The sequence below is a fragment of the Fragaria vesca genome, linkage group LG7 (assembly GCF_000184155.1).
Source record: "Fragaria vesca subsp. vesca linkage group LG7, FraVesHawaii_1.0, whole genome shotgun sequence".
Taxonomy (NCBI): domain Eukaryota; kingdom Viridiplantae; phylum Streptophyta; class Magnoliopsida; order Rosales; family Rosaceae; genus Fragaria; species Fragaria vesca.
Genome location: NC_020497.1, coordinates 5,467,771 through 5,485,089, shown reverse-complemented (window position 1 = coordinate 5,485,089; position 17,319 = coordinate 5,467,771). Strand labels below are relative to the sequence as shown.

The following is a 17,319-nucleotide window of genomic DNA, read 5'->3' as shown; positions in this document are numbered from 1 at the left end:
ATATGGATAGGAGTTGGATTTCGCTTCCAAAATGGGATAAAAGATACGGTGCAGGAGTTATGAGTTTTATAGAATATGTGCTGGCTAATGCTAACGGGAATACAATTTTCTATTGCCCGTGCACGAAATGTCAGTGTCGCAGCGATATGCATCGATTTCCCATTGACAAAGTATGGCAGCACCTAAATTCTTTTGCTGCGATTCCAGTTCTCAAATAATGTTTAGGTTGTCTGTTACAATTGTTATGAAGAGACCAACCTGAAATTCTTAGCCCGAGATATACTGTTTTTAGCCAAAAAGGTATGTTGGTCATCAGGAACTCAAGAAGTTAGCAGTTTTTCTCTAATGTATACGAACTTTGGAAAATTATAAGTATTTGTAGAAAAATCTTTTTGCTGCGATTCCAGTTCTCAAATAATCTTTAGGTTGTCTGTTACAATTGTTATGAAGAGACCAACTGTAAATTTTTAGCCGAGCTATACTGTTTTTAGCCAAAAAGGTCTGCTGGTCAGGAAGTTAGGCATACATTTTCTGATTTTGTTCCTTTGCTCTTAGTCTCAATGTTTGTTAAATGATTCTTGCTTGATTTGGTCTGTGATACTTAACTTGTTTAAATTGGTTTATTTTTTTATACAGATGCAAGTTGATAGTGTTGATGTTGGTGAATCGACAACTCTGACACCGGTTCCTAGTATGGGTGGATCACAAGCAAGTACCGGTCCTATTCCACAAGATTTTGTAGACCAAGGAGAGGAAATGACCGAGGAAGAATATTTGAGCTCCTTGAAGTCCAAAGAAAGGTCAGATATTTGGGCTCATTATACTAGAAAAATGGTTGCGGGTAGAGTTAAGGGTAATTGTATTTATTGCAATAAAAAATATTATGCCGATCTAGGTCTAAATGGCATGGTACATCCAACCTTCTTAGTCATATTGATAAATGCCCCAAATATCCTCATAATATAGAAATGTTGAAAGCTAAAAGGCAAAAGATTTTGTCCTAGAAAAGATACTAGGGAGTTAGATACCTCTTCTTTGACAAATGAAGAGCTCACTAGATTATGTGTGGAGATGATTATTCTAGATGAGCTACCCTTTACTCATGTTGAGAGCATGGGGTTTAAGCGTTTTATGGAAAAAGCTTTACCTTTTTGGACAATCCCTAGTAGGAAGACCGTAGCAAATGATGTGCTTAATTTGTATATGTGGGAGAAAGAGAAGTTAATGGGTGAATTGAAGGGTAGAAGGGTGCGTCTTACAACCGATACTTGGACTTCTATTCAAAACATCAATTATATGGTTGTTACCGTACATTTTATTGATGATGATTGGGAGTTGCATAAAAGAGTAATCAACTTTTGTGTCATCTTAGATCGTAAGGGAGATTCCATAGCTAAACTTTTAGAGGATTGTTTGTTAGAGTGGGGCATAGAGAAGCTTCTAACAATCATCGTTGATAATGTTTCGGCAAATGATGTTGCAATAAGAGAGTTAATCAAGAGGGTAGATGCTTGGAAACTACCTAATATGATTTTGAATAAAGAGAAAAATATGCATATGCGGTGTGTAGCTCATATTCTTAACTTGATTGTGAATGATGGTTTGAAACCCATGCATTTATCTATTGATGCTATTCGTAATTTGGTGAGGTATGTTAGATCCTCTCCACAAAGACTTGAACTCTTCAAAAGAAGTGTTGAGAAAGTGAAGATAGAGTGTAAGGGGGTTGTGGTGTTGGATGTCTCTACTAGGTGGAATTCCACAAACTTGATGTTGGAATCGGCTTTGAAATTTCAAAAAACATTTGATAGACTAAGTAAAGATGATACATGTAATTATGCCGCATATTTTAACTTAGGTGAATCAATTGGAAAGGAAGGGCCACCTTGTTCAAATGATTAGAGGAATGCCGAAATGTATTTGGAGATTTTGAAACCATTTTATGAAGTTACTTTAAAAGTGTGTTGTTCTAATGTACCTATCATTCATCACACTTTTGGTGATGTGCTTCATCTAAATGGTCTCTTGCAAGAAGAAATTAAGAAACCAAGTAATACTTGGATGGTGGATATTGCATCTCCGATGAAAGAAAAATATGCAAAATATTGGGGTGATTTTGATGAGTTGAATCAATATATGTTTCTTGCTCTTGTTCTTGATCCACGAAAAAAGTTTGAGATGCTTATTGATTATTTAGAGGTTGTTTATGGGGAGGAGGATCAATATCATAGGGTGGAAGTTGTCACAAAGAATGTGAAAACTCTTTTGTGTGACATTTACAAAGTGTATGAAGCGGAGGAAAATGAAGTTAGAGGGGTTGGAGGGTCTCAAGCATCCATTGTTAAGGTTGAACCTTCTTCTCTCTCGGGTCTTACCGAGTTTGAGAGGAAATTGAAGGAGGAGTTGAAAAGAAAAGCAATGAAAGCCAAGATAATACACAATGATGTTGATAGATATATTAGTGATGCTATTGAAGGAGATGATGGAAAATTTGACTTGTTGGGTTAGTGGAGAGTGAATGAGGTTTCCAAATACCATATATTGGCCCGCATTGCAAAAGATATTCTAGCTATTCCGGTGTCTACTATACCTTCGGAATCTTTATTTAGCACTAGTGAGAAGGTCATTAATCCACATCAAAGCTCTCTAAGTCTAAAAATGGTGGAAGCCTTGATATGTACACAAAGTTGGCTTAGAGGTGAAACCATTGCTTTACATCATGTGCCAACTGGTGAGGAGATTGGGATATGTGAAGAAGCGGAAGGAGGTAATAGTTTATTTTTATTATTTGATTTGAATAAATTCTTTTTTAGTTTCAGTAGTAAACCATATGTTACATATATGGTTTTCTTATCTAATTTTTTGTTTTTCTATTTTTTTTTGTTCATATAGAAATTTTGGAGGTGCCATTATTGTCACATGTGCAAAGTGTTAAGAGTGGTATGTTGCCTCCTAAAAATGAAGCAAACATTTTTTTCGAGCATGAGATGATGTTGCAAGAAGGATTTGATCTACTTTCCTCCAAAATATTTCGGGTTCTTGTTTTGTGATGTATAAACTTTTAACATTGGACTCTATTTGTATTTTGTAATTTATGGACTTTTGAGTTTTACCATATGGAAGTATGGAGTATGAACTATGAAGTATGAACTTTATAATTTGTGTTTAAGATGTATGGACTTTAACTATGGACATTCAAACTATTTTTAGTGTTTTGATTGTTTTTGTATACATTTGGTTTGTGGTTATATTGATACATAGTTTTGAAATGCTAAAAGCAAGAAAGGTGGAGGAGCTGTTAATTTTTTTGTTACAGTTAAATCATGGTCAGAAAATTTTACAGTTTGTACAAAGTTTTGTTAAAGGAAAAAAAAAAAAAACCGAAAAAAACCGAAACCGAATCGGACCGCCGGTTTGGTTTGGTTTTCGGTTTGACATGTCTAAAAATGGAAAACCGAGCCGAACTTTAATTTCGGTTGGGTTTTCGGTTTAGGCTAAAAACCGAACCAAATCAAACCGAACCCACCCCTAATTGGAACCTAACTGCTTTTATATTGCAATTGGAATCCAACTGCTTTGTTGAACAGTCATGACCGTGCGCTAACGATACAAATGCGCAAACACTTGCATTCATTATAATTTATAACATGTTAAGCCATGAAACATCTCATCTTGCAAGCAATCATGCATCCCCATTGACATTTAAACATATGCTTCAACCATGCATGAAACAACAAAGTACATATGTAGTAATTTGTCCTTATGTCCTATACAAGTATGCATATATAAATTGCCTAACAGACATATCAAGGATTATCGATCAAAATTCAATACTATGAAATTTTTCATAGAAGTTATGAAAAAGTTTTAACTTCAAAGACACAATTCAAAGCATTTAATTGCATTGCTCAATTCAGTTTGCATTGCTTAATTCACATTATCAACTTGTATACTATGGCAACACAAACTCAAAAACATACACAATATTTGTACTATAGCGATGTCAATTTTACATACTAGATTCACATTTGTAGGACGTTGTTCATTTAGGTTTAAAACTACAAACTCATTAATAAAATGTACCTCCTGGCGCTTTATACAATCAACATAATAAAGAATCACCATTTTCAACCGATCAAGGTCCAAACCAAATATCCTCTGATTTTTATCCACTGCGAGTATTCAGCACCTCGCGCCAGCTGAAACAATAACACATAATACCTACTGTATTATTTAAAGAAAACCCTAAACTATTATTGAAACAAAAAAAAAAAACTTAAATAGAAAGAAAAGAAAACATGAAAATTAAAACTAACCCTGTCAGCTTCCACCAACTAGTAACTACAACGGGAAGCCTTTGATCTACAGAGCATCCACTCCCCCTTGAGCAATAACCGCATTCCCTTGTGTGCAGGGGAATGCGGTTATTGCTCAAGGAGGAAAGACAGTTGCTCTACTTGACATGGTTAGGGGAATGTTTTTGATTTACTTATTAATTTTTCCATATCTTAATGTTCTGATTCCATGAATTTTGTTTTTGATTTTCTAATTATTCGAAATTGTCTGATGTGCAATAATGGCCTACAACAAGACATGCACATTAGACAATTTTGAATAATTAGAAAAATCAAAAACAAAATTCATGGAATCAGAACATCAACATATGGAAAATTAATAAGTAAATCAAAAACATTCCCCTAACCATGTCAAGTAGAGAAATTGCTCAAGGGGAAGTGGATGCTCCTCAAGTGAATGTTGTTGTAAATCAAGGGCTTCCCACTATAGCTGCGGAGTTGGTGGAAGCTGACAGGGTTAGTTTTATATTCCTTATTCCATGTTGTCTTTTCTTTCTATTAAGTTTTTTTTTTGTTTCAATAATAGTTTAGGGTTTTCTTTAAATAATACAGTAGGTATTATGTGTTATTGTTTCAACTGTGTCATCGATAATAACCAACGTTTTTTCTTCGCATCGCTGCAGCAACTACGTCCCACAGATGAAGCAGCCACTGTTTTGCTTGAAGACTCACCAGTCGCCTCGCCACGACCATTGCTACCAGTACGACCACTGCAACCATACTCCATTTACCAACCGGATACAGTTAATTAGGAAGTTCAGGGTTTATTATCAACGTAAAACATAATCACATCACAAACCGAATCACAAAAACCATAAAAAACCACAAACCATAAAAACTCAAAGAGGTTCCATAAACCAACCAGATATGTTAGGGTTTACTATCAACCATCAAAGCACAAATAGACTCACGAAAATATTAAAAAATCAAATACAATCAGACTCAGAGGGAAGTCCAATCTACCAGATCCAGTAGGAAGTTTAGTGTTTATTATTCAAAAATCAAATCACAATCAAATCACAAATAACATCAAACAGAATCAAAGTAAAACAAATTTTACCTCCTTGGCCTTTGCTGCCTCTTCTATGAGGACCTTGTTTAAGCCCCCATCCATCTCTGTGTCCTTCCTTCCAGATCCAGTCTGGTTCATAAGAGTGGTTAAAAAGAGGAAAGTAGTCAAAATCAAAATATATATAGATCTAGAAAATAAACAGAAATCCACACTGAAGAAAGAGAGAAGATGAATCATAGAGAAGAGAGAGATAGATGATTACCATTTCTTCAGACTTGAGACAATGTGAAAGGCTTCAGAGAGTGTGAAAGGGAGGTGTTGCATCAAAAGAGCAATGTAAGCATATATAGGGGAGCAGCTAGGGTAGAAATGAAATTACCAGAATGACCAAAAGCCCTGCCCCCAAGAGTCCTAAAAGCAACCAACCAAAGAAAGAAGGCCAATGTTTTTAGAATCCCACGTTTACAGTGTCCCACTTAGACCTACCAGCCCAAAACACACAAAAAAAAAAGGAAAATGAAAAAAAGAGAACCCAAGAGGCCTAAGAAAGAAGCCCAATGTTGTTAAATTCCCAACCAGAGCGGGCTCAAAACACAAAACAACAAAATGATTATTGAAACTGGAATGAATTGTTCATAAGTCCTCATTCTATCCTGTTTGGTTGGCACGAAATCATCGTATGAAAAAGGAATTGATTTGGTTGTCCATTCCAAACAGTTGATTGGTTGTAAGTCACCATTATTGGTTTACCAAATGCTACAATATGAAATGCTCCTAGTTGACAACTTCCACATGATGGTTCTCCGCCTCTCTTTCTCTCCTAAACCCTAGCCACCTTGGCTCTGCGGTCCTAAAATGGTGACCGACCCCGGCCTCCTTCCTAAGTCATCTGCCGATGGCCCCCCAACGCCAACCTTGTGTGGCCACCAATCCCCAAACCTTTGTTCTTAATTTTGCATCTCGCGCCATCAATTTAGATCCGTGGAGATTCAAAACTGGATGTGCCTGTAATTGGGTTTTCCATATTCGTCCATATAGAGATCGGCTCAAGGAATACCTCAACGCATCTAAAGAAACCTACTTCTCGAGATTATGGGATGCTCTGTATCTGAACACTAATAGAGATCGGCGTCAAAACCTACTTCTCGAGATTATAGATGGTCTATCCTACATAAAGTCTTATCGTTACGAAGCCTTGTCTATCCATAGCGGTAGCGGGTGGATATGTAATGGTCATCTTGGCATGAGTATCTTCTAATGAAATGATTATCACTTGATCAAAAAATTGCTACAATATGAATTAAGTACTTGATCCATATTTAATTTCTAACAAACACCTATTCAAAATACCAAAATATATATTCCATTCCATATCTGTTTAAAAAAATAATATATATATATATATATATTCCTATTTTTACATTCTTGCCAACCAAATGGGAAATGGTTTTCTTTTCCTTCTTGAAAAAGAAAAAGGGAAATGGTTCTCTTTCTTCACTTTTCCTTCTCTAAAAAGAAAATAGATTTGGGATTCTAGTTACACCTCCAAATTTGGAATTTGGCTTCTCTACTTAAATTTATGTTGCTTGGATTTGCTTGGATGACTTCTAACCATTTGATTGAGTACAATCTAAGACCATCATGTCATCATTATGTCATCTTTACTACATCTAATGGTTATAAGACATCCAAGCAGATCCAAGCAACTTAAATCCAAGCAGATAATCCGAATCCCCAAATTTGATGTGTACACCTCCATCATTTTTTCTAATTTTATTTGACTTTGTCAATTCATACGAAAAGATATATAAGTACAAACAGATAACAAAACCATTTTTTCTTCTATTTTTCTGTTCACTTTTAGAGTTGGTTCATCGTTCAGAAAGAGCTGAAAGCAATTGAATCATACATATTGATCCATGCATATTGTCAAGTAGAAGACTCAGCCAGATGAAGAAGCAGAATTTTAGGCCTCTAAGAGCATCTCCAACAGCTTCTCCATTTTCTTGAAGTTCTCAATTTTGGGGAATATAGAGTTTTTTTAAGTCCAACAGCTTCCCCATCTCATTCTCCAAAATGGGGATGGAGAAGAAAGAGAAGTCTTCATTCCCCAAATTTGCAGCAAAGTTTCTTTCTCAAAATTAAATTTTTCACGTGCTCCAACGAATTTAAGACAATAATAGAATATTTTATTGGGTATTTTATTGTTACAATGAAATATATAATGTTTTTTTGTTATAATTAATAATGATATAGTATATTTTATTGTTGTATTAAATGTTAAAATCTCCAAAATGGAGAAGTTGTTGGATTTTAAGCATAACTTTTTTGGAGATTTTAGCTTTTGCTTCCCCATTTTAGAAAAATTTTGAAGAAGCTGTTGGAGATGCTCTAATAGCTTTGCTTAGCATTCGTCATGTTCTCTTTCACACAGCTGAGTGATCCCCATAATGATGTCAAGCATGGTACTAGTTGTGCCAAAGAACACTAGTGACTCTAAAAGTTTCATTTTTATTCCCACTAGAATGGCTAGCAAAGCCACTACTACTGAGAACACCCAAGTACCTAATCCGTTGGCAACAAGAGTAAGACTTGATTTCATACCCTAATGAATATGCAGTTACTCTACGCCGTTTTGCTGCACCCAACCCTAATAAAAAAATATAAAAAAACCCAATTTCAACCAAATATTCACCGACTATTACCAACAATATAGATTTTTCTTCTAAAATGTCATATATGCAAGTGACAATAGAATAAAAACCAACATGGAGTGATTGATCATCTCATATCCATGCTGATTAAATTTCAAATGAGGAAAGCGAGATAGTTACATGAATGGTTTCGGGAGGTCATTGACCTGATCAGCAAAGCCGCGACTCTACTCTTCTGCCTCTTCATCGTCCAAATGTCGTGGTTTTAATCCTCCCATTCTTTTGAATCATTGTAATTTTGCTCCAATATTTCTTCTTTGTAATAGAGGAAAACGAGAAACGACAAATTATTTTAGGGTACTTTAGTAAAGAAAAGGGAGGTATGCTTAGGTTTTTAACATATTAAAAAGTAAAATTGAGGTGACAAATTTGGAGGTGTAAATGGAACTCCCCAAGCAGATTACATGATCAAAAAAAAAAAATTGGGCTGACTAACCCATTTGCTACTTTGGGCTTCTGGGCCTAGATTTGGCTTGTGAGCCTTAATTGGGTTTTTCTGGTGTTTTCTTTAAAGTTTTGTTTTTAATTCTGTTTAGTTTTTTCAACGAGTCATCATCCTATTATGGTTGACGGAAAGAACGAGAAAAATGGGAGAGAACCTCCGAGACTCTCGGAGCGTTTCTGAAGGCCTAGGAACCCTAGGTTTTCAAAATAGGCGGCGGCGCTTCTCCTACGGTGGAGGCGGCGATCGTGATGGCAGTGCGACCGCGTTGCCGGCTTGGTCGTCCCTGGGATGGCAGCAAGAGGCTCTGAAGACGGATTTGGTGTTTGGGGTGACAGCTCCGGCGTCTGGATCTCTATTGGGTTTCTCCGACTATGATGGGTTTGTGGTGATGAGCTGGTCGTGGTTTTCTGTCCACGATGGGTTTTTGGAGGTGGCGAAAAGCTGGTTGGGTGTTCCGGCTCCGGTGCTTGTGATTGGATCAGAGATCACTCCGGCTTCTCTTGGCGGCGGAGCTATTATCGGTGGCAGAACTTGGGGAGGTCATCCTCCTGATGTTATTCTGAGCAGGGAAGAGTTTGAGGCTCCACCGTTTTCATTGGTGGTGGAGTTGAATGAGGAGACTGAGGTTGGACGCGGGGCGGCGGCTGACGTCGGAGTTTGGGTGGTGACGGCAAAAAACCCTAAGGATACTCTAGGGTGGGCTGATGGGTCGGGTCTGGGCCTCACTGGACTGATGGTGTCACATCCCGACCCTTATATTTTTACCTTATTTACTAGCGTGATTATAATAAGAATTTTACCGTTCCCGTCATTGAGTTAATAGTTTAATTGGTCCCTAGATGTATTTTTAAGGGACGATTAATTTCGGGGAATTATTCATGGGAGAAAATATGACGACGGTAAAAATGGTAAATCTTAGCTAGTAAAAGGTAATTTTTATTCGGGTATTATTTTTCGGGGTGTTTTATTTTTGGAATTGGGTTGTTATAAGCTTGGACCGGTTTGGGGTGTGAGGCCCAAACCCATTTTCTCTTTTTCTTCTCTTTTCTCCTCCCGGTTCCCTCTCTCTCCCGAGCCCCTCCCGCTGTCCGGTTTTCCGGCCGTCCTCCTGCCACCGTCCGGCCACCACCGGCCACCGCTCCACCCCAGTTCGGACCCCCATCTCCTCCTCTCCCTCCCCGGCCTAGCCCCCGAGCCGTTAGCCCGCCGGAAGAAGAGAAAACTCGCCGGAGACGCCGGGAAGCTTTTCGCCGGAACTCCCTCCTCCGGCCACCAATCTGGGCAAGCTTGGTACGGTTTTGTAGCCCTCCAACCCAGCAGCCTTGCCCTAAAAGGACTCACTCCCTCTTGAGCTAGGTAAGGAGAAATTTGAGGTGGAAGTTTTATGGCGTTTTTGATGTTTTTAGTCGATTACCCTAGTTAGGCTTGGAATTGGTGTTTGTGCTAGTTAGGAAAGTTGTAGAGCATGATGAGAGGATTATTCTGTCAAAATTTCATAGGTTTTGGAGGTCGCCGGAATTGGCCTCCGGCCGCCGCTGCCGGCGGAGCCGCCGCCGCGGTTTGGGAGATTTTTAGGGTTTTAAATGTGGAATATTAAGGGGATTATATTGATGTGATTTATGGAATTTTTGGATGAGATTTGGATAGGTTTGTGAATTTCCGAAGTTTGGTATTTTTGGCGGTTAATTAATGTAGAATCCGGCCGTAAGATTTAATTCGTATTTTTGGGGAGGTTATATTTACGACTGTCGAGGATGATATTTAAGTTCGGATCGTTCCGATTTAAGAATATCGAAGTTAGGCAATGATGAGCGTATTTATGGCTCTTGGGTAATTTTGCCTATTTTGATTAAATATTGGATTGTTAGTTGGGAAATTAATATTATATTTGGAACAGGACGTGAGGAGGCTCGAGCAGACGAGTCCCCAGATTGACATCAGGCTTAGGCCTAATTTGTGAGTGGACTTTTGTTTTAAATAAAATGCATGCTAGAGTTCATGGTTGAACAATAATTATTGCGGAATATTTTGACGTCATTTTAATTTGACGAATTTTATTTCTCTTGGCGAGTTACCGAAAATGGGATTTTCGGTGGATATAAATATGTATTTATGAGAGAGTGTGTATATAAAATGCTAGCTAGCCATATGTGTCTGTCCACCTTAATGGCGTAGCATATAACCGTATTATGGTGTGACGTAAGCGTTGGACGTGAGCGTAGTAGCCCTATTTGAGTGTTTAATTCATATAGGGGGTATGGACACATATTTATACACCCGTCTGTCCACCTTAATGGCGTAGTGTAGCACCGCATTAATGCTTGACGTGAGCGTTGGACGCGAGCGTAGTAGCCCTATATAGACCTATGAATTTATATAGGGAGTATGAACGAGTGTAAATACATACATATATTTTAGAGTCTGAGAGGCTCGATATTTTATGAGATCAAGGTTTTATCGCTTGCGGCATGCATTCGATTTTCTCCTTAAAAATTAATTTGGGGAAACATAAATATTTTATTTATTATTTTATTTTTGTCCACTCACTCTAACGTTATTAAATGTTTTCCCCTGGGCCCTTCGTTTTAAATTGCCCAGTCTGCAGAGTTCGGGTTGGATCTAGTAGGAGGCGAGGCATAGTCACCCGCATTTCCGCCAGTTTTCATCAGTAGGTTACATGTTTAACCTACTCGTGTTTTCTTGCTTCCGCTAGTGTCTAGTAGCTCTGAATACTTTGGGATTATTGTATATTATGTTTAGAATTTCTGAAGGATAATTATGTGATGTTTGGACGTGTTGTATTAAGAGTGTAATTTGGAATTTTCGAGTTAGGGTTGTCCATTTTCAAGGGAGATTTTAGAAATCTTCTCAGTAAATTTTCCTTAGAGGTGGTCCCCGCACAACTTACTCTGGGTTTCAGGGTGAAATTCGGGGTGGGTCTTGTCAGATGGCTTGGCTTATTGGATTGGAAGTGGACCTAAGTGGTTGTTGGGTAGTCTGGGCTTGGGATGCTGGACCGGGCCTGTCTGTGGAGTAATCCCACTTCCAGAATGGGACAGACCCCTACATCATCAATTTGAAGAGACTACCCCCCTTTTTTGATGGAAAGGTACACCGAAATGGTCTTAGGCCTCGATTCATTGAGCTGGGGTACTTTGGTTTGGTTATGTAGGTTATTGCTTTTTAGGCTAAAATAAGTCCAATTTTGGACATTAAGCTTTTTTTAGTAGAGTTTGTAGTTTTTCTCTTCTCATAGACATGCTTCTAGCATGAATATGTGCATCGCATTGTAATATGGAGTTTGTTCTTTGGACACTCTCCTAGCTTAACCTAGCTAGTACGGTCGTATGATTAATTTCAAAAGAGCTCGACTCCATTTCTCTCAAAAAAAATTATGGTTGACGGAAGTGGAATGTGTACAGACTTTATGTCTCTTGTTTGTCTAAACGAGACGGTTTTCTAGACTGAAACAGAAGCAACCCTTCAGTTTCATGATGAAACAATGTGCCGCCATATTAATTTATGTGACAACAAAGTAAGAAAAGCATGACCATTTATCAGAACACGCTAAAATGCTATTAGGCTTGTCTACACAATCTATGCATTCTAATAAAACACCATTTAGTAAAGAGTGCATCATTGACTCCATTTGTTTTACAATTTTGGCGATACATCGGAAATGTAATGCTCATACATAACCATAAATGACTATGTCTATCAACTTTCCTACCATGTTTCCACTGGAAAAAACTACTCGTGACACTATGTTTCATCTTCCCATTAAGAGGCTGCAACCATTTCACCAAACAAGAAACTCGCTGCCTCACTAAAGCAAACATAATACGCACTAAGCACAAACTAGACTTTATATTATGTTCGTTTGCATAATCAACGTCCGATGATTTGAAAAACTCTTTTTCTTATATTGTTATATCTGTAGGTTTGCTCTCATAATCTCATATGGTGGAATTTCATCTCTGAATTGTGTGCATGCCTTAAAAATGTTAGACTTCAATTAGATATTGCAGTTGAAGTTGGTACCCAGAGAAGCAAAGTGCGTGTCAAAGTCCTCCACTTCAAAGCATGTTTCAGTGGGAGTTTAACTGAAGCATGTCTCAGTGCGAGTTTGAGTGTTTGACTCTATGTCAGGATCATTGGCAGCCCAACTCTTCAATATGGACTTTGGCCACCGCAGAAAGCCCTTGAAATTCCACTACCGGTCTCATGGAGGACTTCGCCGATTCCAGCTTATAAAATCGACCGCAACCATTAAGAGTTGCTCACTACTTGACCCTCATTGTCTGAAAGTCAAAACTAAATGCAATGTGCTATCTAGTATCTACCTTTGATCGCGTTGGGTGCAGTTGGCGACATCTTGTATAGTTGTATAATCATTTTGTCTTATGCTGATTCACATGTGCCTTCAACTCGTTGGAATTTCGGACTCTTTGATCAAGTCTATGTAAACGACTAACTGAGCAACTCAAGCAAAGAGATAACTCCAACTCTGTATCTTTTACCGATTTCACTAAAATTTCAAAGGCTGTAAATTTGCAATTTTTTCCATATAGCAGGATTCCATGTTAGGAGCTAGGGAGACATGGTCTACCAATAGTGGCAATTGATCATTCATGAATCTACCAAAACTACATTTTGGGAAGGAAGTTGTGAGTCGATTAAAACTTACAGTAGCACAGTTAGCACATAGCTCTAGATGGTAATGAAGTGAGGTCTGCTTCTAGGAAGCTACATTTCAATAGGTTCATATATAGTACAAACAAAAGAAGAAGTTTCCCAAGAACTCTAAAACAGACAGTAATGAAATTGATCAGACATATCATGCATGTACTATGACTCCCATCTTCATATAATTTAATCCAAATTGTGACTCTCAGATTGTGGAAGGGAGAGCAAGTTGGAACATCAAGTACCAATGCTGACATGAACTACTTATAACATTCAAAGGGAATTAGTCCGTGTTTAATTCAATGTGGATGTACTCATAATTGTGCAGAGATATATATACACCATAAATCATTCATGTAGTTTATGAGTGATTCTTTGAACTTATAACGTACTGCAACTTCGAAACACGAATCTCTTTCGAAAATCCATTTAACCGCCGCAAGACATGGCAGGGACTTAACCTAGGTTAGGTTCCAAATCCGTCCGAACCCCATTTTTTCCGTAGCCACAAAACATGTGAATTACGTTGCCGGTAAGAAGCTCAATGACAACAGTATTATTACTAGCTTTTTCTTAATGATCTATATGCGGGTGAAGCATGCAGCTATGCACACCATGATTCATGCATTTAGGCTTATCTTTATCCTGGTAGCATTTAAATTTGGTGATGAAGCGTCTTTCTTTTTTTTCTTTTTTTTTTTGGCAAAAGACCCAAGTTTAACTCTTCCAATCCCCAAGCAAAAGCAAAAAATACAAGCCATTTAGACTTTGTAATAAATTTCCACGTCAGATTCTGTAGCTAAATTAAAAAAGAAATACCCTATAATATCTGATCTGCTGCTGCTGCTTTGCGCAGATCTGAAGCCAGATCCAGTAGTACACCATTTTTAACCAGTCTACCTCAACTCTCAAGTTACCTCTCAGAAAAAGAGAAAACAGAAGCGTAGTTCTCCAACAAAGCACACGTGTCCATCCCTCACTGGCCCTCTTCAATCACTCAGTCCAATCGGGGCACTGCATGATCCTCTCTATATAAACAACTCTCTCACAACTGATTCCTGCACTGCAAAAGCCCTCTGCTTCAAGTTTCTCTTCTCTTTTCTCATTGACCCAATTACAAGGTGACTCCCTAAATCCTTTAACTTTCCTATCTAATTCATAAAGTTTCAATCTTTGTTGTGTTCTTCTCATTGGGTTTGATATAAAGTTGGGTTCTTTGGTTTCCTCGGTTTATAATACTTGATGGGTTTAAGGAAATGCAGTGTCAAAGCATTGTAATCTTGAGTAAAATCTTATTGGGTTTGTGGTCTTTATTGCTTGATTCAATATTAGTACTGAAGCTGAAGTCTTTGATTTAAAGATCTAAACTTAAGTTGGGCATTGTGTTAATGTGAGTTTGGTGTGCAGGAAAAGTAGCAAAGTGTAAATGGCTGTTATGAAGCCTGGAGTGATTGCATTGTTCGATGTCGATGGGACTCTCACTGCTCCCAGAAAGGTACAATATCTCTGGGGTTTCTAGTTTCCTTTGAATCTGTCTTGTTTTCCAATAGGATCTTAAACAAAAATTTAATAATTTAATATGTATTAATATGAATAACATGCAAATAATTGTTTATCTAATTCAATACATGTCATGGGAATGTAGGATATTACTCCAGAGATGTTAGGATTCATGCGACAACTCAGGAAGGTACATAACTCATTCTTCTGGAAGTTACATATATGCAGGGGCTCCTTTTTAATGAGGGGTTGGGAGGTGAGTATTTCGGTGGATGATCTTATCCTTGTTGGGTTTCAGGTTGTTACAGTGGGCATTGTTGGAGGATCCGACCTTGTTAAGATAACAGAGCAGCTTGGAAAGACAGGTACATACTTCTTTTTTTATTAGATTTTAGGGATACCTTGGCTAGTTGTCTTTTTACTATTTCTAAATTCCAGTTCACTATCAATTAACTCTACATTTGTCTTTGTCTTTTTACTATTTCTAAATTCCAGTTCACTATCAATTAACTCTACATTTGTCTTTGCAGTTCTTAGTGACCATGATTATGTGTTTTCTGAGAACGGTCTTCTGGCTCACAAAGATGGGAAACTCATTGGCAAACAGGTATTACAAATTCAGTAGTAATAATAGAAACGATGGGTCATATTCATGGTGTGTGTTCTGTTTTAGTTATATTTCCATGAGAAATATGCCAAAAAGATGTTATGATTGTTCATCTAGGTACATGTATGGCTGAGAACTGAAGGAAATAAAATCTTCTGATCTCATACCCTAAATTTGAGCAAAGTATGTAGTGTTGACACTTGAGACAAAACCTTATCTTACTAAAAAAAGAACAGAAAGAAAGTGGATATTGTTCTAGCAAAGGTAAATATATCCATGTTACAATCTTATTCTATGGATTCTTTGGTTTCATTTTGTGAGGACATGTGATCATCAGTAGGCCGTAGCCAATTGTAGGTCAAGTAGTTTACTAGTTTGAGGTAGTCATGTGTTGTAGCCTGTTCTTTATGGTACAAAATATGTTTTACCTCTTCATATTGCTCTTCAATTTTGTTTCTTTTTGTGAAACTCTTCATTTTTCCATACTGTAAAACCTTCAACAAGGTTTAGATCAAATTAATGACCTTATTGGTTTATGATAGGAATAGGATTAATTTTTTCCATCTCCTGCATGTATTTGATAAATGCAAGACTGATGTGTTCTGTGTTTTTCAATTGTAGAGCTTGAAGACACATCTTGGCGATGATAAGCTGAAGGTAAAACGTATCCTCCGTTGGAATGTTTTGGCTTTTGTACTTGGAAGAGACCTAAGGAAGTCTGAAATACTGTTTTGAAATAGATTGTTTACAATTGTGCAGGAATTTATCAACTTTACACTTCACTACATAGCTGACTTGGACATACCAATAAAGAGGTTGGTGGATTAAGGAACCTTTGCTAATGATTAATCTTTGTATGTTAAAACTTGTATCTCATTTTTTATTATAAATGTAGGGGTACATTTATTGAGTTTCGAAGTGGGATGATTAATGTTTCACCAATTGGGCGAAACTGTAGCCAAGAGGAAAGAGATGAATTTGAAAGATATGACAAGGTTAGATACTTATGTAACAAAATAAGTAGACTATTAGTTTATATAAGTTCTTTATAAATCACCATATTTATAGATCATCATATTGGTGTGCAGGTTCACAACGTGCGCCCAAAAATGGTTTCTATCCTTCGTGAGAAGTTTGCTCACTTCAACCTGACATTTTCCATTGGAGGACAGATAAGCTTTGATGTAAGTGACAGTTGATATTCATGTATGCTTCAAACCTTTAATGAATCTTGGAATAAGTGCTTAACTAATTGCTTGTTTATTTTAGCTTGGCGATCCTTAAGATAGTCTTGTAAGTAGTATCAAGTGGTTTGGGTTTTCATTGAAACTGAATTTGTATGGTTAACAATGCTTGCTACAGGTTTTTCCTCAAGGTTGGGACAAGACATACTGCTTAAGATACCTAGAGGAATTTCAAGAAATCCATTTCTTTGGTGACAAAACTTACAAGGTCAGTCCTTAGTTCATATAGTCTATTCCTCCACCACAGTTGCAGTTTACCAGTTTAACATGTCCTCTATAAATTCCGAAGTTGCAGCCTCATGTTTTATCTTCACATTTCTGCAGGGAGGAAATGACCACGAAATTTATGAATCTGAAAGAACTGTGGGCCATACAGGTAAAGTCTACACCTCAAGTTCCGGCTACTTACAGCCGACTCCAAATTGATTAGCAATGTTTGATCACGGCTAAGTTTGTAATGCTTTACCCTTTTGCAGTTACCAGCCCTGAAGATACAATCCAGCAGTGTAAAGCTCTCTTCTTCAGTTCCTGATATGAAACCAATTTTTCAATTTGAATCATATGCCAGTTTTTAAAACAGGAAGCAGAAGTTGTATGTCATTTGTAATTCTATATCTTATTAGTAAATGTTGAGCATAAGTCGGAAATGTGTAATATTTATTGAGACATGCATTTCTGCATTGTATTTTTTTACCATTTGGTTCTGTATGTCAATAAGATATGTTCTTCTTCTCTTCTCGCCTGCAAACAATGCTT

At 37.4% G+C, this 17,319-nt stretch overlaps 1 protein-coding gene across 1 annotated transcript; it reads left to right on the top strand.

Annotated features, from left to right (window-relative positions):
- The first annotated feature begins 14,243 nt into the window (after positions 1-14,243).
- On the top strand, positions 14,244-17,314 carry LOC101310738 (phosphomannomutase-like). The gene is made up of 12 exons (XM_004306764.1): positions 14,244-14,333; positions 14,620-14,707; positions 14,858-14,902; positions 15,011-15,077; positions 15,243-15,319; positions 15,941-15,976; positions 16,079-16,134; positions 16,215-16,314; positions 16,408-16,503; positions 16,682-16,771; positions 16,888-16,939; positions 17,040-17,314. Exons 2-12 carry the CDS (start codon positions 14,639-14,641, stop codon positions 17,093-17,095), a joined length of 744 nt encoding a protein of 247 aa, XP_004306812.1. The 5' UTR covers positions 14,244-14,333; positions 14,620-14,638; the 3' UTR covers positions 17,096-17,314.
- The last annotated feature ends 5 nt before the right edge of the window (positions 17,315-17,319 follow it).